Source organism: Vidua chalybeata, chromosome 5 (assembly GCF_026979565.1).
Source record: "Vidua chalybeata isolate OUT-0048 chromosome 5, bVidCha1 merged haplotype, whole genome shotgun sequence".
Lineage (NCBI taxonomy): Eukaryota > Metazoa > Chordata > Aves > Passeriformes > Viduidae > Vidua > Vidua chalybeata.
In genome coordinates this window covers 52,407,425-52,427,802 of record NC_071534.1, presented here as the reverse complement: position 1 = coordinate 52,427,802, position 20,378 = coordinate 52,407,425, and the positions used below count along the sequence as shown (strand labels likewise).

The following is a 20,378-nucleotide window of genomic DNA, read 5'->3' as shown; positions in this document are numbered from 1 at the left end:
CTTTTTTAATTTTCCCATGCTCATAGGTTGAAATCCAGGAGCTGTGAAATAAATGTTCCCTTAATTTTAATTAGAATTCCTTTGGCTAGTGATTTTCTTGTTAGGTTTTGTTGTGTTTCTGTTGGTCTAATAAGCTAAGAAATCATCCAAACCCTTGTTTCCAAACTGTATTTTTAAGAAATGCAACTCTGGAAAATTCTTGTGGTTTGTTTATAACATTTCTTGGCTTTCTATATTCTTAAATACTGACATTGGACTCAGGTTCCAATATCTGAATTACAATCTCAGCTGACAGAAGGTATGGATTTTCAGAAAGTCTTTCTCCCAAAACAGAATATAAAGAGAGGGTGTTGACAATTTCTATAACTATAGGCTCAAAAGTTATCTTACAGCAAACTTGAGACATTTCATTACAGTTTGACTTTTAATATGTTTTATTTAAAAAAAAATTAATATTATGTGATGTCATCAAATATGCAAAAATTATAATAAATTTAAAACCAAATCATGTATATTTAAATACACAAGAGAAGTGTCATGAAAATCAAAACATCTTCTTTTCTAAAGTTCTTTTCTTATTTAAACTTCACCTCCCTCTGAGAATGTTGAATTTTCTGATGAAAAATATCAGGGAAAAAAAACCCAATTAACTCATATCAGCAGGGCAGTATACAGTTGTCCTACTTGTTACAGATTTGTTCTTATTTACACATCTGAAGTCATAATCACACAGTCATGTTATAAGCTTTTTTATCCATTGGCTATTTCCCTTAAATCAGAGTTCTTTAAGTTATTGAATTGCAGGATACTGCCTTTCCAGATCTGAGTGTTTGACCTATATTCTTTGTTTGAATGAAACTAGCACTTCAAGCACCGCAGCCTGTGTGTGGAATTGACCCATTCTTATTGCTTCTGGCATGCCGCCAGAATTTGTACACTAGCTGCAGTGATTCTTTTGTATTCCGTTCAATAATAAAGGTATTTCTTATAGTTGAGCCAAGAATAGAAACTCTGTGCAATATCATTTGCAATGCTTCTGTTTAGAAATGTATAAACCCAATTTTCAGTTGAAATCCATTTTATATTCAAGAATCTGCCAGTGGGTGACAAACTAGATACTTGTATGAAGTTTTTTTCATCTTTTTTTTCTTATAACTCTATACTTGTTTTTAAACACAAGGTCCTTCACCATGATGTAAAATAGTTTGTCAAAGCCTGTTATGTCAGAATAATTTAAATTATCACCTAAATTCTAATCTCTTGTAGCAATGGTATTTGTGTGACAAAGCCTGTTTTATGTAATTCTTACTGAATGACCTTAATTATGCTACCATACTCATGGCAAATGGCAACCCTATCAGCCTTCCATCATTTTGTGAGCAATCAATACCAGTCTATCCCTTTAGGTCATCCCTTTTAACCTTCTTAATGTCTAATCAGCTTTTTGCCATTTTTTTCCTTCTTTCCACATTATACCAATATTTCTTAAAAATCAATGTTAATCTTCTCTCAAACTTACTTGTTTTCTGAAGGAACCCAAGGACAAGGCTCTTCCAGCTCCTGTGAGATGCTGAGGCTGTCTCAACTATTCACACAACCTATTCTCAGATGCTGGGAGACTGTTTGAGCTAAAGTTGTATTACACCTGTATAATGTACAATGGGGAAAGGTGTTTCAGGTGAAACTTTATACTTGTTTGACTGTAATTTAGAGAAATGGGTTAGACTGTAACCTCTGTAAAACCTTAGAGTGATCTTGGTGAGACCTTACACGTTTGCCTTTCGTGTTTGATGGCACGTGGTCAGCCGGACAGAAGGGTAAAGCAGCATGAAAGGCAGCGTGTGCTAAGTCCCTGAGCATGGCCCCAAGCTGGGAAACAAGAACTGTCCTGGGTCCCAGCTGACTCTGCCATGCCTGTACTGTGGGACTTTGTGCACCTTGCAGGTAGCAATCTGCTGCTTCCTTTTCTGAAAAACAAAGGATGGTATCTGTACTTGCTTGTTATATATCCAATACTTGAAGTTTTTATAAATAATTTTACAATTTTGCAAACAGTTCTACAGTTTAAAAATGGTAAAATTGTATGTCTACCTCTTCAGTCTGGTCAGGCTTCTGAGCTACAGCCCACTACCTCAGCTGTGGTAGGAAAATAGGGAAAACATGCAGCCACTAAATGTGTGTGCGTGCTTGGAGAACCTGGCTGAGGATTGTCTTTCACAACAAAGGTGTGAAAACAGTAGAGGAGAGGAATTTGCTTTACTTTGAGTTTTAATAAACTTTTTGATACTTTGCAGCCTTGAATTTGGTTTGACCCACTGCAGCAAGGACCTTTGGTGTGGTAAGTTAAGGTACACTCACTGTCACTTCCAATTTGATACTGGTAAGACGATGACACTAAAAAGACACCAGATAGCTGACAGCCCTATTAGACTCAAGTATCAGAAAGGATATGTTAATATGTAAAGTCCAAACATGTACAGCACAAAGTCAGCACATGGCAGAAATGTACAATGGTTTTCCAGTTTTTACTGTTTATATGAGCCATACACATACATGCTTCTTAATCTCCTGTGTCCTAAGGAACTGGATTTGTGACTTGTTAAAACTACAAAAAAGAAAGTTTATTAAGTAAAACAAATCCACTTTAGTCATAAGTACCCAAATTGATCAGTGACAATTGCACATGACAGAAGGTATGACTGACCAGATAAAGACTGCATGCTATACTTGGGAATTCAGAATCTGCGTAAAATGTTGGCTTTACAATGCCCAGGATTTAAATGTTCAGATCTTCAAACGTCCAGTACTCCTGAAGCACATAGGATTAAATTATTATTTTAGTAAACTGATCCCCTTGAAGACAACAGGGAAAAAAAGCCTTAGGCTAGTTGGCCAAGTTCCTATTGATTTCCAGCTGGCAGGTTGAAATCATCTCCTTCTTCCTGCTTACATAATGCAGTCATTAAAAAATTATGTCTTGCTTTCTGCTTTATGACTGCATTTGATTTCTGAGTCTGTTGTAGCAAATGCGTGCAATATCAGCCTTTCTGACATAAAAAAAAAATCCAATTTTCTATGTATAAAATTGGATATAATTTCATCTTTGACTTCACTACATCACTAATACATATCTTTGAAAGAAATGTGAGATCCTTTTGATACTTGAGGGCAATAGTATGCAAAGTTATCATTGTCACACACTATTCAACTTGTTTTATTATACTCTAGTCTTCCACAGCCCATTTTGTATCAGCTCTGGAACTGTGTGTGTCATCCAGCTTGGGAATATATTTGCTGTGACTACACTTGCCATGGGGTTTGCCAAGCTAAACAGAAACTGGCAAAAGCCTTTGCCATCCTGTGTCCAAAACAAACAGCCTGCTGTGGTAAGCACTTAGTCATGTCATTGTTTAGATGTTTATTTTGCTTACAAATCTCACTGAGTGAGTTTCGCTCTAAAACTAGTGGATTTTCTCAGAAAGACTTATGAACAGATTTCTTTGTCCATACAGCTGTAAACTAGTGTAAAGTCTGATTGACCTTAAAAAGAGAGTGAAATTTGAGGCAGCCACATCTAACTTTATTCTAGTCCCACCTCTCAAAGGCTTTACAATGTGCTGCTGCAGAACTAGGTCTGTGCTCTGGCATGGAACGTTTTCCATAGGATTTTATTAATGTAGTAGGTGAACTCGTGTTTTCAACTGATTGTCACCTCTAATTGGTATTTACTGCTGCTGACAGTATGTTATCAGTGTACCAAAATCCAAAAGCAAGGTAAAAGTTTGCTCTTTCTAATGTGGTATTTGGTTATTATATAGGCTTATTTCAGTTGCTAGAACTTTTGTCACCTCTTTCCATGTTAAGATGCTACTGGTGTACCTGATGGCCTCTTGCTGCCACTCCAGAGAACTGAATGTCTCCCATGTGGCCAGTGGTGATCTCCCACTTGCACCTCCCTTGCACAGGACAAACATTCCTAGACACCCTTTACAGCTGGATAACTGTACCGAGTTCTTGGTGCCTTTTATCCAAACATCCTACCTGCTGCTTAACCATGAAGGTTTCTAAATGTCTTCGAAGATCTTCTTCAACTCGGTCTGCAATGCTGCCTTCCTACCAAAACTTTAGTAGATCCCAAAAGTAAGTGGAAGAACATGCAAAATCCATTGGAATGAGCCTGCCTGGCTCACTGCCAAAACTGTGTCCCTCCATAGCAGTATTTGTATGTAATGGACCTCTAATACCTCTAATGGACCTCTTATACCTGTAGCACTCACCCAGGAGGCAGAGACATGTATGGGATGCTCTCTTCCAACTAAGGGACTTCAGGTTCACAGCCCCTCTGCTGCAGCAAAGCATGGTAGCCATGGGGCAGTGTGAAGTCTCCTGGTGAAACCAGGAGGGTGTGGCTCAGCAGCCTCACAAGGATTTAGCTGTGAAGAGGCAGGATGCAGTGGAATGGGGAGAGCACGGGTCTCGCTGCTGTTCAGGAGTCTTCTTCCCACTGAGTGACTTATCTCAAGTTATGGAAGGAATTCAGGTATCTGACTCTGAATTTCATTCTGGAAGTCAGCTTAAAAGTTACGTGTTGGCACCTTTAAATCTTTCACTGGATCTAACCCAAAAAGGTAGAAAAAAATTATCTGAACCATTCTTCTATGCTCTAATGATTTCATACGTATCTCTGCAGTTGTGCACCCTGTAATGTTGATGGGTAAATGTCAGTGCTGACAGCTCTTGTGATTGGGGCCATAACTCTTGTGAAATATGTGACTATTTGTAAAGACCTGGAAGGTGGATGAAAACCAGGATGCACTAAGTTTCCATTAAAAAAAATAAAATAAAAATAATTTTTTCTTTAGTTGGTATAAAAACCTTGAGAATTTGTCTTCAGTGAAAAGCTGAGGCCCAGAAGATAAATATGACTCCAAGTGTAATAAATGACCAACATTCCTAATTTCAGCTAATACAACTCTGAGCCCTGACATGACTTTTTGATTGAATTGTAGCTGCAGAACTGAACCTGGCAGAGTTATAAAACAGTCTGCTGAACATTAGAAGGGGTAAATGGATGGTGTGGGTACCAGACTGATCAGGCTCGAAAACAAGAAATCTCTCAGGTCATTCCAGAACAGATCAACTATTCATTCACCTGGCATTACAGGTCATTTAATCATATATAAACTACTGTCTAGAAAACTTTTAAATGAAGCTTTATTGCAGGCCTAAAAGGCCTGTTAACTTTTTTAACACTAAGAGAATATTTCAGGGTGATTTTTGCAAAGAGTCAACATCCACAGAGAAGTTTTCTGCTTTCCCCCACACTATTTTACATCATTTTCATTTCATTCTTTTTTCTACTGAAGAATTATTGTGTTACATGGCACATGCAGGCACTGGTGATATCAAACAAAATGCAGCAGGATGTAGTAGTCTTGTTACTACCATATATGTCCTCAATAGCTGCTGACGACTGCATAACTTTTAAATTAAAAAAAATAAAAGATTGTTCAACTCCTCTAGTCTTTATGCAAGCAAGTAGTACCAGCTGATTAAAACAAGTTCTTTTAGCAAAACCATTTCTCAAAGTGAGGTTGTTAATGGATGCAAATGTAATAACCTGGGGCTTATTTTAAGGTTTTACTAAGCTGCATATGTTCTAAATACTCACTGAAGGCAGTGCTATTTTGAAGGGGTGATTGTTAAGAAAAAAAATCTTTAAGCAAACATCAGATGTATGAGAGGAAAAAAATCTCAATGTCTCTATTAGCTGTTCATTTAATCCCAAAATTAAAATTGGCTCCACTGAGAAAGAGCTTTAAAAATTACCTACATTACCTGAATTAACTTCTCTAGAGATTTTAAATTTAATTGTAAAAGCATATTTTTAACTGGAAAATACCAGAGTAATTTCTTTTTTTTAGCAAATGTATATATGTTTTAGTCTTCCTTTCAGTCAATTAAACTCTTTTCATGGCTCATGTGACAACTTTATATATTACATTCAGAAGCAGAAGCATTTCAGAATCCCAACAAGGTTTGCTTGAGTGAAACGTTCCTCCACAAGGCTGCAGTTATGAGTGTTGAGCATTAAAATCCTTTTTATCCAATAGCTAGTTCATGGAATTCAGCTGTATTGCATTGAGAAACCTGTACCCAAATGGACCCCCTTCTGGAAATCTTCTGAATAATATGGATGTGTTGTACACCAGTACAAGCTTGCTTCAATTTCAGATTCCTCTCTGAAAGGTGTTGTGCAAGATTTTCATGGCCCCTGTGGGCTTGCAGGAAGAAAAACTCATATGCTGAATCAGGGTAAAACCCTGTTTCCAATTAAGTTTTGTGTTGGTATTTCCTTTCCCCAGAGTTTGTGAGGCTGCAGAGCTCCTCTGTTTCAGCTGTGTGAGTACCAATGTATCTGTGCTGACAGTGATCTAGATTAGGCAGAGGCTGGATTTAGGTGGAAGTGGTTAGATAAAATACCCACACTGGCCCAGACACTTCTGGCTGTGTAATCAGAGCACACACAGCCCACCTGGGAACTGGCAGCCCCAATACCTGCGGAGACCCTCTTGCTGGACTGTGCCCCGTGCAGGGTGCTGGTGTGAGACTATGCTTTCCTTCTCCTTCCCAAGCTCCTGGAGGAGAGGCAGCCCTTTCACATGAAGAGGCAGAGAAACCAAGGCTCAGAGCAGAAGCGTCTGAGCTGTCTGTGCTGAGGTTGTGGAGGGGGACACTGAGGGCAGCGAGGTCTAGTCTAAAGCTAATGCCACCCTTGTTAGACTTCTGAGATTCCCTCTGTACTCAATGGAGAGAGACTGTGACATCTCTAAGTTCATTTACCCCCTTTTTTAAGTCACCTATTTCAGGATGAAGTGGTTGCTCTGGAGAGGACTATTTCTCCTCCTGGTTTTAAAAAAGAGCTTAAGGTTACTGTTCATATGCCTAATCCAATGGGGAATGTGAATCTTGGCTCCTGGACTTCCTGGAGGAAGTCCTGTTGAGCTCCAAAGCTTGTCATAGATCATGGTGCACTATTCAGCTTAGTGATAAACACATTTAGTATCTCATCACCTGTGACCTGCAAACCCCAGCCTGAAATCTACTGGTGTAACCAACGCATGCTAGTTAGATACTGTAAAACCAGTTATTTTGTAATGTGGAGAAACTCATTCAATGTGTACTATAGCTACTGAAGTTTATTTTCGTTCGTTGTTTCATTTGTTTGAAATTTCAAACAAGAGTCTGTGCTAAGGTTTTAAAAGCTCTTAAGTCATAAAGATACATTAGCATGCTTAACATATTTTAATCCAATCTCACTGCATTTTAAAATGAGCATGAAGCATTGCATGTCTCAGTACTAATTTTGTAGCAGTGCAACTTCAGGTTTTAATGAGTACAGTTTACAGACACTGGAATACATTACAACTGTAGGAAAGAAAAATAATTTTTAAGTCTTTGGCTCATAAATGCATTGAAATAATGTTTTTATACCACTATGTACTGTTTATATGACTTTCCCCCTCATATTAGGAATAGAAGTGGAAGAAGTGATTGGCTGCCATTCCTTCTATGAGCTCTCATCCAACACTTAGCAATAGCGCTTATGCGGATTTATCTCACAAACAAATTAGTGATATTTTAAAACATCCTTTTTTTTTTTTTTTTTCTGACTTAGAGTGAGGACAAGATTTTAATTTTTTCTGTGAAGCAAAAATAATGAAAAAAGATGTTAAGGACACCTCAATGCATAATTATTACAGGATAAAATATCTCTCCTGGCCTGAAACTGATTTAAATCTTCGTTATTTTCTCAATATTTATGCAGCATTCCTGCAAATGAAGGGAACTGGGGCATTGTCACTACAGCCTCCTGAGCTGCTTGAGCAAAAGACAGAATCTCACGCCCAGTCAGCACATCTGTTTGGGCTCTTTCTTGAGCACACTCTCTGCCCCAGAGGGTGTTTTCTGACCTGAAGCAGGAAACTGCACAAGGGAGGGAGAGAAGATGTGTAGAGCAAGTCCTTTAGCACAACAGGAGCAGATCCATGGTGTGGGCACTGGGGCCCTGTGTCCACACTGTCCTTGCTCCAGGGTCTAGGACTGCTCTGGTGGTGAGGTCTGGCTGCTCACTGGAGCTGGGGCACAGCTTGTGTTCTGGCTTCATCCGGGGGGCTGAGGTCCAATCCGAGTGGTGAACAGTGGTGAAAAAGAGGCATCAAAATAACAGTCCTAAGCTAAGGTGCAAACATAGACAAGTGCAGTGAAAGCCATCCTGGAGCATGTTTGAAATTAGGGCAGTTTCTTGGTGTCAGGGACTGCTGGGTTCAGTCATTGGGTGTAAGGAGTCAGAGGATGCCTTCATGTACTTCCGTCATGGTAAATGAACAGTACAGCTACAGGGTTGGAGCTCCCATTGGTTTCTCCTCCAACATAACTCCAGCCATTTATTTTCAAATTTTCTTTTTGAAAGTGTTGAATACAAACTAAAAAAACAAAATAAACAAACAACCTAAGCCACCAAAACCAATAACAAAGCAATGTAGTAGCACTTACAGTAAAAAGAATAATGAAGAAAAAAATATTTTTTATTTGATCATAATTTATTTTATGTTTATGTCATTCACTGCTTATTTCATCTTCCTTCACGTGTTCGAGCATTTCTAACTTAGTCTGCCAAGTAAGATTTAGACTATGGACTTTCCAACTAGATCATCTTAGTGGCTGTCTGGCTGCAGCCACAGATGGAGGTCTCTCAGCTAGCATGCCCCCTATGGCCAGAAGGCACAACAGAAAGGGCTGCCCCCAAATCTCTTCTGAGACCTCCAGGGTGGCAGTGCTCACAGGAAGTTGCTGCTCCCTGTGGCTGGCTGTGGTGTGGGTGGCACAGCTCCAAAGCAGGAACGAAGGTCTGAGGCAAAGAAATAGGAAGGGACCACTAGTATGAATTCCACAGTACTTTATTCCCGAGGAGAGTTTAGGGACAAATAAGCGCAGGAATGCGGGGGGCAGCACATTTTAAAGAGGGGAGGGTACGAGGGGTGGAAACAACTCACATCCAGTGGGGAAGCACTGGGGGAGGAGAACACAACCGGCGTAATCCAATGAAGGCAGCACAGGGGAGGGAGCAGGCTAAACAGTCCAATGGTGTGCTGGGGAAAGGGCAACAGACAGGGAACTTTCCAGAACAAACAGGGTGTGTTCTACTTGATAGGCAGGGGTAGGGGGCAGTGAACTGGGGATTGACAGGGACTTATAAGGAAGCAAGGGAGGTACAAAGGAGGACTGGGGAGACTGACATAGGGACTGACAGGCACTTGGCAGGAAAATCTTGGAGTAAACAACTTAGGGCTAAACCATTAGAGGGACAGAACAGGGTACATGGGACAAACCATTTTAAACTCATTAACAGAAAACAATCGTAAAACAACAAACCACCACAATCCTCAGTCCAAATACAGAGAAACTATGTTGCCAGAAGAATGTTTTATTTCTTGAAAGCTCTCGGCTGGGTACTTGAATTAATTCTTCTACTGAGGGAAAGGGCTTCAGTTTGAGTTCAAAAGCTTTTTCCTCAAAAAAAAGCTTTTTGCCCTGTTTTACTGGGCAATGAGCACACATATTTTTGTAATAACACTTTGTGGGCACTGAAAGTTAATGTTGATGGGAAACACAAGGCAATATGGGAGAAGCAGCTAGAGACATTAATAAATACATTAATGTATTAAATAATACATTAATAAATACATTAATGAATAATTTTTTTTTGGTCAAGTTTTACAAGTGTAGTTGATGTAGTAGTTGTATTTCACACTTAAACAGCTCTATGCCATTTCTGAGTTGCCCAACAAGACCAATGAGGTAGCATTTAAGAACTGGAAATGCTTCTGCTGTGGAAGCATCATCAGCGTCTGGTAAAATACTCACCTAATTATGCCATTAGTGGTTACTTGTCTTCAGGTCAGAGTTAAGCAATGAAGCACAGGAAAAGAAATAATTAATCTTATTACCAATGACATGACTAAATGGCTTTTAGATGTCCTAGGTTATTTTTTTAATACAAGAAAATGCCACTATCATAAGAGTACATTACAACTGGTCTTTCTTGATTGAACTACTACCACTCATTGTTTTGCACTTTACTTACAGTTTAAACAGTGAAGGGTTTTATTAAGATGACCTGATCATTGACAAATGAATGTAATTCCTAAACTAGAGATGCAGAGCAGAACATGGATGAATGTTGTGTCACTGTACACTTAAATCTTCCTCCCAACATTGCTAGGGAGTTTGTTGTTTCAGTTGTACAGAACTTACAGCAAATACAGTTACACACGTTTTCCGATCCTCCTCTATCTTCACTTTATAAACACAAGATCAAACTGTGTACATTATTTACAGCTGGTAACTATTAAATGAAGTGTGAAACTTCCCTGTGAAACATGCCATGCATCATGCTAGCCTTTAATTAGTTATAAGGTCTAGCTCTCTTAGAGTGTCAGTGCAGTCTTTCAGCTCTGGCCCTCGGGGCAATACTGGGACAGTTTTTAAGACTGTAACCTCAATTTGGCATGGGCTATATTTATCTTAACAAGTCACATGGGCCAGCACAGGTCTACAGAGCAAAATATTTGGTGCTGATGAGTTGATGTCCACATCACATGTGGATCACCTCAAATTAGGTCCAGCTTGGTCTGCCAGCGATTGTAACACATTGGGTGCAGTCATGGAGTGCAGCTTCAGCTTCTGTTTTTCCTTGAGAGGAATCCAGTCCATGAGCCCTTAGACTGCTCTGTTACATTAACCAAAGCACATCATAAGAAGGGACAACTGCAAGGTTTACTTTAAAAGTGTGCTCATGATGAAGAGTTCATGTTAACATGAACTCCCCCCACAAAGTACCATAGGGATGTAAAAAGTCATCGTCTGTGAATCTTGAGCAGCAGCTTAACTGCATCTTGTTCATGTAAAAGTCAGCAAAACCTTAACCCTGATTTTTTTTCACAGGCAATTAATTAAAATGATTGCTTAATTTTGTACCAATTAAGTTTTAGGGAAAAAAAATGCAGAATTGTTTCCCTATAGAAGTGTAACTTCTTAATAAATACAATCTTTGCTAAGTATTTTCCACTTTTACATACTTGGCACAGGGTTGATTGACTTCTTAAGATCATTTTGACTATTTGTCCGTAACTCACTGTGGGAAGGGTAGAGGAAGGACTCATTAATGCTGGAGCATTAGCTACCACCAGAACAAGCACAATGAGAAACTAGCCATAGCTGGTAGTGTGTGCTCTCAGACCCTGAGCCTGACTGTCTGCACCTTCCCATGCTCCAGTGGTGGATATACCTCACCTCACTTTGATCATCTACACTGCAGACATTTACATCTGAGCCAGTTGTTTAGACTCTTTTTATAGTTCATGGAGGGAAAAAGACACTTCTGAGGCATGAGCTACATGTTCTATTTAGACATCTATGCTAATATCAGGTGACTCACTGCCTGGAAAGGGGCTATTTCCCAATTTTTTTTTTTACACAGGGAGCCTAGAGGAATGTTTTAAATACAGGAGTTTACATCTTAGATGTTTGGGAACCTCTCCTGAAGAACCTGTGTATTTTGCCCAAGAAAAGTCACCTCTGAGAACCCAAAACCACATTTACATGATTCTTACAGAACAGTTTCAAGAAGAATTGGCTAATACGGCATGCTCATGTGCTTATTCTGATGGATCTGGGCACCCGAAGTGACACCATAATGTACCCAACATCAATCTTGTGAATTTACACATCTACTCAGAGAATAACTTCAGGCCAAGTGCTGGGCTGGGTATTTGTCTGCTGCCTGTGTGGACACTGTATGGAAGCTGTGGTTTTAGGGGAATTCTCAGAGCCTCATCAAAAATGCTCTCCCTGCTCCCTGCTACATGAGGGTGGGTCTTGCAACATTTAAACTTACAATCACATTTCAAAAAAGTATTTTTTTGCTTCAAGTGAGTCTTCATTCATGATTTTGATGATTCCTAGAACTACAATTCTGCTGCTTCTGCAATAAGCCATGAAAAGAAATGGTTGTGCAAAATAATGCCTTGAATTCTAGACAATGGATTAATGGTTTGTTTTCTGGTTGTCTAATAGGCACTATTAAAAGCAGAATCAAAGTTTACTTTATAACAAGCTTTGAGTGCTTTTTTTTAAATCTAGAGAGTACACGGGATTTTGTACACTTAGTTTAAAAAACAGTCTTCTGCCTGATTCTGCTGTCCACAAAAATGATAGGAATACCAGAGTTGAAGATTAGCTATTTCCATACATTGCTAACTGAGAGGATTTTGCCAAAAGTAGACAAGGTGGCAGGAACAAGGCAGAGCCTGATCAGCTCCACTTGCCTTTTGGCAAATGACATTGTACGCAAATAACTTATTTGGAAGGGTATATAATTACATTTTTTTTTTACAGCTATGTAAAATACCTGTATCCATCTGCTGTCATTTAAGAGGAAAGGTTATGACTCACATGTTGAAAAAGTAATGTGTAAAGGCTTTCTGATTTATAAACCTTTTTTGTACCTCACCTCAAAGATGTCAGCATTTCAAAGGCTAGTGAAGTAATCACTATATATAGCTTTTTATCAGTTTTTGTAAAGTGGCTTAGAGTGAAAGGCACTCTTAAACATGATTTAATTTTTCCTTTACAGAAGGACAAAATGAAAGACTAGGGGTTTAGAAGCAGCTGAACTTAGTACCTCTATAGACACTTTATCAATATAAAACCATACAGTCATTATACTAGAGGACATGCTAGTTTAGACTGTGCCCTTACACTGTTATAAACTCCCTTTGCGGGTATTGTAATTTTTAGTTAATTAGCATCAAGTCTCTTCTCTTTAGCAAATGTTTTGTTTCACAAACCTCTCTGCTGACTTCAGTGTTCTGGCTGGTGTGGGAGAGTATTTTGCACGCTCATCATCCACTTCTATTTTGGAAACACTGTATTTGATTAATAAATATACTGTATCCTTCACTTAAATGTAGTATGTGTCCACCATTTTTGACTTCCAGATCTGTCTCCTTCACATTTCAATCACATTGAGATGCAAATTCTTATACTGTGCATTAAGAAAATCTGTCAAATGTTAGGACATGTTTGGGAGAGATGTGTCACTGTCATCCTCTAGCTCTGTGCTTAAAAAAGGAAATGTAAGAGAATATGGCACAAGACTTTGACCAGTATATAAATGGGGGCCAAGAGCCTTACTCTGCCCCCGTGGCTTTGGCAGCCAGTGGTCAAGGCAACTCAGACAAAAGGCAATGGTGACCCTAGGTGAGGCTGCTGAGGAGAGCTTTGTGAGAAAGCTTTAAGAAATCTCCTTTGGGCTCCCCAGAGCTTTTTAAAGCTCTGATATTCATTCTTTGCCCTTCCTGGAGCTGTGTCAGCAATGCTTGTGCCTTGCCATGTACCCCTCTAATGAAGATTCTGATCTCCCAGATTGACTTCCTGGCTTGGCCTCAGACTTGCCATTGTGACTTGTCTAGCAATCTCTGGGATATGCTGACTTTGGTTACTGCCACTAGACCTGCTGTACTCTGCTTCGTAGTTTGGCTTTGGTGGGACTTAGTGTCCCTGCTGTTTCAAAGGTTTCAAAAACCTATTTACCAAATAATGTTCATGTGCTGCTCCTTCAGGCAGAACAATGGTTTCCAGCTGCTAAAATCTTCTAGCATATTGGAGTTTGTTAGACAGATTTGGAAATTAGAAACTGCGAATATTCTGATTCTGAAAATATCTTGCCTGGAAACCAGGCTGCCTTTCCTACATGATGGCTATCTTTCTTTTTAAATTTTAAGCTTTTACATCTCCTTCTCATTGCTGAAATGTTTATTTGAAACAAGCCACAGTTGGGGCCTTCTAAAGGTACATTCTATTAACAGATGGTTGCACACTTTCTTTGGCCTCCAGATAATGCTTTCTGCCATAGTTACTGATGTGGAATGCCTTTTCTCCACCTTTTCTTTTTTCTCTACATAATACAATTTATAAAAAAATATTATTCTTAAAGAAGTGCACACAAAGCACCCAAGTTTCAAGTTCTTTTCTTTAATGATTATGTTTCTTGAAAAATTCAAACACGCTTTTTCTATAGCACCTTGTAACTCAGAACCCAGTAGTATGCACTATCACTTTAATGGAAGTCAGTGACTTTGTGGTTCTGTATTCTTTAATGGCTATTAATCAGCAGGCTCTTGCTGAACAGTGATTATTCAAGAGGTTTTATTGCCTTTGTGGGCTTAATTCCCATGTTTGAATAACTCAGAAAGTCACATTTCTCAGCTAAGTAGCAACAAAAACCTCATCCAAAACTCAGAGCATCTTACTTCACACCATTTCAAATTAAAAAAAAAAAAAAATCAGGTCCATTTGAATGTTATTGAAAACTGTACTGGTGATTGCAGTTATGGAAGAGGGCCATCGGAACATGAGTTACTTTGCCGAAATCACTGCTTGGATACACAGAAGTTCAACATCTTCTGTGTAAAAGAGGCACAGAGATTGACTGATGCATTTGGTTTTGCTCGGCTTTAAAGAGATGTTTACAGTAAGCATTTATTGCAGGCAGTAGTTAAACCTGCAGCCTCTCAGGCCATGTCTCTATGATCCATTTTAGCATGGCCCTGCCAGTCTCGTTACGTGTCAGATGCTGCCTGTGACGGTCAGGAGTTCACAAATAAAAAAAAAAAAAAAAATTAAGATCTCCTTTATGACAGCTTGGTCTCCAGAACTGGATTTCTTGTCTTCCAAGTTACTTGTGCAGGTAGTAGCTGTCACCAGCCCTGACATTAGCCTTGTGTACAAACTAACATTAGGTACTCTTGGGTTTGAATCAGAATGAATCCTGCTCAGAGAATCATGGATGTGTTTTGCCTCTCACCTGTGTCACCTATCCTCACAGAATGGCCATGTGAAGCTTCTTATTATCTTCCCTCCAATTAATTTTCTCTGTTTGCATTTAGTTAAAACACAGCAAACTTCAGTTATTCATTTATTTATCATATTCCCACCAAAAAAGTCATTGTGGTACTCACTAAAAGATACACCCTCCATGCCCTCAAAATGGTCCTGGAGAAAAGATGTGGCTAGAAGAAACAGGGGGAGACACCAGGTTACATTCAGGTTGGTGGCCAAGCTGGAAGCACATTGGAGATTTCTGTATCCTAATCTTTTGACCTCAGTGTGTTTCTGCAGCTGCAAGATTCACACAAGAGTTCAGGCATCACCTGTGCCCTCAGGATGTCACTTGGTTTTGCTTTGCTGAACTTTCTGTTAAGCTGCTGGAGAGGCAAAGTATAAATGCAGTTGGAAAGTGGTCTATCCAACATTGATGATAATTCATGCATAGCTAATTTTCCTGATGGGAGTAAGGGAGGATATCTGGAATGGAATTTTGCTCACAGTTGAACATCAAGACATTGAGTCACCCATATGACTATATTCCTGATTTCTGAGATAGATCATTGATACCACATCTCCTCCATCTTCTGTCATGGAATATTTTGAGAAAAAAATAAGTGCAAACATGAGATAATATATCCTGCCTAAGACCTGGCTATTTTCCCAGTGCCATTTTGCGATTGTAAAAGACCCTTTCCATAAGAGAAGTTACAGGCTTGAACGACTCATCGAGCATTGTCTGAGTCCCGTGGTTTGCCTGGGGCAGACCTTTAACATAAACACAAGCAGTAACACACAACAAAGATAATCATGGAAGCACTGGTTGGACATATTTAAGCATTCTTGGAATTCCTCCTCTCAGCAATGATGTTCTAAGTAAGTGAGACAGCCCTGAGCGAAGCAAAGAAAAATGTTGTTCCTTTTAAGGAAAGTAGTTCAGACTAGCGTGAAATAGGAAGATGGAAAAGATCTGGTTGATGTCAGGAGCCTGACGGGGCCATCGTGCCCTGGGGTTTGGAGCCCCGTCCTGCTGCCGAGCCGTGCGGCGCCGGCGCCGCGGGTGCAGTTGCGGGCAGCGCCCTGGAGGTGGAACCTTCTCACCGAGGCTGAGCGGGCGCTCCCGGGCGGGCGCTGCGGCCCCGCCGGGGCTGCGCTCCCGCGGCTCCGCGGGGCCGGCCCGGGCGCTCCCGGCGTGGGGCATCCCTGTGCGACGGTCGTGTGGTGGGCAGAGCGTTTAGGAGCGCAGCAAACTTCCAGAGCCTTCCGGCGAGGCGCTCCCGCCTGTGTCCCTCAGCCTCCGGGATGGCCCTGGCTCCGCGCTGCCGAAACCTCCCTGGTGTCGGGGGATAAAGGGGAACTCCGCCACCCGGGATCCGAGCTGCGAGCCAAACCCGGGGACGGGACAAGGAGCGTCGGGAACCTTATCCTGTGTCATCGATCCTGTGGCAGGGGACGCGACTCCGCCGCCCGCGGAAGGCGGGATGGAGATGGAAGCTCCGCACCCTGGGGGAGACCGCATCAAACAGACCCGGCCCGCGCCGGTGACCCCCTCTTTGTCCCCCTCCTCGCTCCCGCTCCCCCACAGCCTCAGCCTTTACTGGCTTCCTCGGCTCAGAAATCCCGCGGCACGCGTTTGCCGGCACCGCGCCCCGGGCGGAGCGGGTGTGCCGGGGAGGGCGGTGCCGGCGGCGGGCGGGCGGGCCCGGAGCCGCAGCCCGCGATCAGCTGGGGATTCACGTGGAGCCGCGCCGTGCCGTGCCGTGCCGTGCCGTGCCCTGTCCTGCCGCGGAGCGTCGCCTCCTTCAGCACCAAGAACAGCTACAAGTGTGGCTACGAGCCCGCCCCGCCGAGCCGAGCCGAGCCGTGCCCCGCCGCTCCCCGCCGCGCTGAGCCGTTCCGTGCCGTGCCCCGCGGTTCCATGCCGTGCCCGTCCCGCCAGAGCCGCGGTAAGCGCAGGCAGCGTCGTGCCGCTCCCGCCGACGCCCGGGGGCTCCGAGCCGTGGGCTCCTGGCGCGGACCGCTCCGCCGGCGCGGGGGGCTGGGCCGGGGGCGGGGGCTGGGGTGTTTTCTTGCTTGGCTGTGAACGGCTCGGCCGGGCCGGTGCGTGTGTCCGCCGCTGCGACTGAGCGGCAAGGCAGCGGAGGGTTGGTATAGTCACGGGCGCTGAGCCACTGACCCCAAAAAGTTACCTTGTGGATTTTTTTTCTGTTGTTGTTGTTTTTTTAGGGGAGGAGAGAAGAAGTGAGGAAGGAGTCAGTGGAGCAGGTTCGGCTTGGCTGTTCGCGAGTGTTAAACAGCACGACTGAAACCGCTTTCCTGGATACCTGTCCCAGGCTGAGCTCTCGCATATTAAGCTGACGCTGCTGAGGGAAGCTGTCTGAGACGAGGCTTGTACAGAAATTACCTCATGCCATTCCCGATCGACACCGAGTATAATTCCAGGGACCTCCACAGTAACATGGATATGCAACTCTTTTCGATCAAGGTATTTGTGTATCTGTGTGTCGTCTTTAGTTCTTATTTTAAGCAGAGAGGAGAAGGCAAATGCGCGTTTTGCCTCAGTTAAGATTTTTGGGCTGGGGAATCCCGGGCAATCCTCTCCGCCTGTTTCGTAGCGCCGGGAGCTTTTATTTTTTTTTTTTCGTTAATTATTTATCATTTTTATTGCCGATATCCTCCCCCAATCAGATCTAACGAAAGGGATCTCGGACACGGTGCCGTCACAGCAGCGAGCAAAAAGGGAGAACCTCGGAGCTCCCGACCAGTGAGGTGTCCCCCCGACCGTCTTAGCCGGGTCTTCTCCCACCCCCAGGGGGAGGGGGGGACAGGGGTTCCCCCGCGCTCCCCGCCACCTTGTTCACGTTTCGCTGGCCAGGAGGGAAGAGGGGGCTTCCGCCACTCCGGGGGCACGGGCCAGCCCTGCCCGCCGCCGCCAAATTCTCCGGGGACAGGGTCGGGCGAGGTGCCGGCCGCCCGCCCATACCTTACTGGGTGGGCTCAGCTTCCTTGGTTCCGCCGAGGACACCCCCGCGTCCTTGGGGAGGAAAGGGGCAGGAGGATCCCCGCCGAGCTCCGGGGGCTTCTTCCCCCGAGGAAGAAGGCGAGAGGCTGCACCCGCACGAGGCAAGGGCTTAACTGTCCTCGGCGTGGAGCAGCATCCCCAGCGCTGGCATGTGCTGATTTCAGGAATGCAAAGTGTTGGCAGGTGAACGTATGACACGGTTAAAAACCCCAGACCAAACAAGCCAAGCAACAGCAACAAAAACCAGAGAAATAAGAAAACCAAACACAAAAACCGTACAACACAACTCAAGTAGTAAAAATCAATCAGTGACCCAAAGTGCATGGAAATCCGGCGTTGGCATTTTGGAGTTTGCAAGCTTCGGACCTCTGGGACCAGGGATTCATTAAAAGAGACTTAGGTTTGCATCGAGGTGGGAGCAGAAGCTCATTAAAGCTGACTAGTTGATGCAAGGAGAGGAAGGAATCACCGGCGGCTGGAAATAAAAGGCGAGACGCTTGTTTCTGCATCGCCGCTGACGGAGGTGCAGCACTCCCGGCCGAGGACCAGGGCTCGGAGGTGACCGGCGGAGCCCTGGCTCCAGCCGGGAAATCCGTATGTGCCCTCCGTCTCCCGCCCACGGGCCGCCTCGGCTGCAAGGTCGCGGCGGGAAGCAGCTCAAACCCGTCCTACGGCCGCTCGCTGGAAGGAGCGAGGCTGCGAGGAGAGCCGCGACCAGGCTGTGCCGGAATCCCTCCACAGCACACGCTAGCTGGGGTACGGATGAGCCTGGGAAGAGACAAAAAATAATAAATCGCTCGGCTAAGTAAAGTGGAGAACAATAGGGGGCTCCCTTCAAGGGAGAAGCGCAGCGGTGATGGGCGATGGTCGCGGAGTTGGCTCGGGGAGAGCCGGCTCGCCCAGCCCGGGGGCGCTCCCCGGGCCCCTCCGCTGGGCGGGGCCGGCCTGGCTGCGGTAGCCCTTCCCCGGGCCGGGAAAGGTGCCGAGCCCGCGAAGAGCCGGGAAAGCACGGAGGAGCCGCGCGGAAAGCCGGTGCGTGGCAGGCTGTTGGCTCCCGCCGGTGTGCGCCGGCGGCAGGCGGAGAGGGGCGGAGGGGCAGAGAGCGGCGTGCGGTGCGGAGTGCTGCGCGGGGGGCGCGGGGTGCCGGGCGGTGCTGGGCGCGGGGGGTGCCGAGTGCGCGGGGTGCGGTGCAGGGTCCGCGGAGTTAGCTGCGGTGTGCTGTGCGGAGGGCGCGGGTGCGGTTCCTGGAGCGCTGTTCGGAGTGCTGTGCGGAACGCACGGGCGCGCCATACGCCGGATACGGAGAGCGGGTTATGGAGAGCGGGATGCGGAGCGATGCTTGCCCGGGGAACTCGCCCGGGGGACTCGCCCGCTCGTCGGGGTCGAAAGTGGACACAGTGGGGGACTTTCCTGCCGGGTGACCCGGGACGATTTCGGCGTGCGGCTGTGTTTCTGGGGGCAAAGCCGTTCTTGCAGATCACCGGACTGCACCAGCCGCGCCTGCTCTGAACACAGCTGTGCGGACTGGGGAGCGGGAGTCTGGTGGGAAGAGGGTCAAATGAAAGCAGAAACAACAGAGAAAGCTCTCCCAGGGTGCCTGGGAAAATCTTGATCATCATTTGCTAGACCAGAGGTGAAACCTTTTTCTGAAGGTGGTAATACTGATGGGGTTCATTAAGTTTTAAGTCCAACCAAGGGCAGAGGAAAATACTCAATGTAGTTTCCTTTTTCAAATTTGTAGGCTCCTCTTAGTCTCACCCCAGCAGAAGGACCTGTGTTGGATTTTCACAGGGTATCTTGTTTCATAAATGGATATTTGCAGGGTAGGAAGTGAAGGCAGGTACTCTGGGGTATTTGAAAAGGGGCTGATTAGGCTGAGGGTAGACATCAGACTACACAGGGAAGAAATAGTTCCTGTAAACGAGATGCTGAGAGTGATTCGCCTTGAAGTCCTGATTATTGTGTAAAGGTTACCTCTGTGGCAGGGGCACAGCAAACCATTACAGAAGAGCCGAGGTAGATAAGACTACTTACATCAGTGAAAAATTCTCTTGCAAGCTAGGAGTTGCGATGTCAAGGCCAAAGGTTTTCCAAATTCCCTTTTGTTGTCAGCAAAACCCATTAATCTTCTATATGTGTCGGGCTACTGTGTGCAGGTGGCAACTCTTTACCTGTTCTCTGTGGAAATTCAGCTATTTGCTTGTTGTGGTATGCTGTACAGGAGAAAGAAGCGACTTTTTTGAACACTGAAATGAATGTTAACAAGAGAATTCTTTCATAGTTCAGAGGTGTCAGTAGTAAAACATCATAATAATCAAATTTGGGGTCTTTTTCCTCCTCAGAACTTAATAATGGAATTTGCCAGTGTTTTGTTTTCATTCAGTAAAACCAGATCAGTTTTGTATTG

The 20,378-nt window shown here is 43.9% G+C and overlaps 1 protein-coding gene across 6 annotated transcripts in view; it reads left to right on the top strand.

Moving 5' to 3' along the window:
- ZNF800 (zinc finger protein 800) overlaps nt 1-20,378 on the top strand; it is a 52,940-nt gene that overhangs the window by 28,646 nt on the left and 3,916 nt on the right. For 3 of the 6 annotated variants that reach the window (XM_053942645.1, XM_053942644.1, XM_053942643.1), the window contains exon 6: nt 2,295-2,348. The exons of 1 other annotated variant lie outside the window; for it this stretch is intronic. In XM_053942645.1, coding sequence (XP_053798620.1) covers nt 2,295-2,348 — 54 coding nt within the window. Of the gene's footprint in view, nt 1-2,294; nt 2,349-12,890; nt 12,959-17,175; nt 17,212-20,378 lie in introns of those variants that run through there. 2 more of the 6 variants (XM_053942646.1, XM_053942647.1) reach the window with 2 other exon arrangements.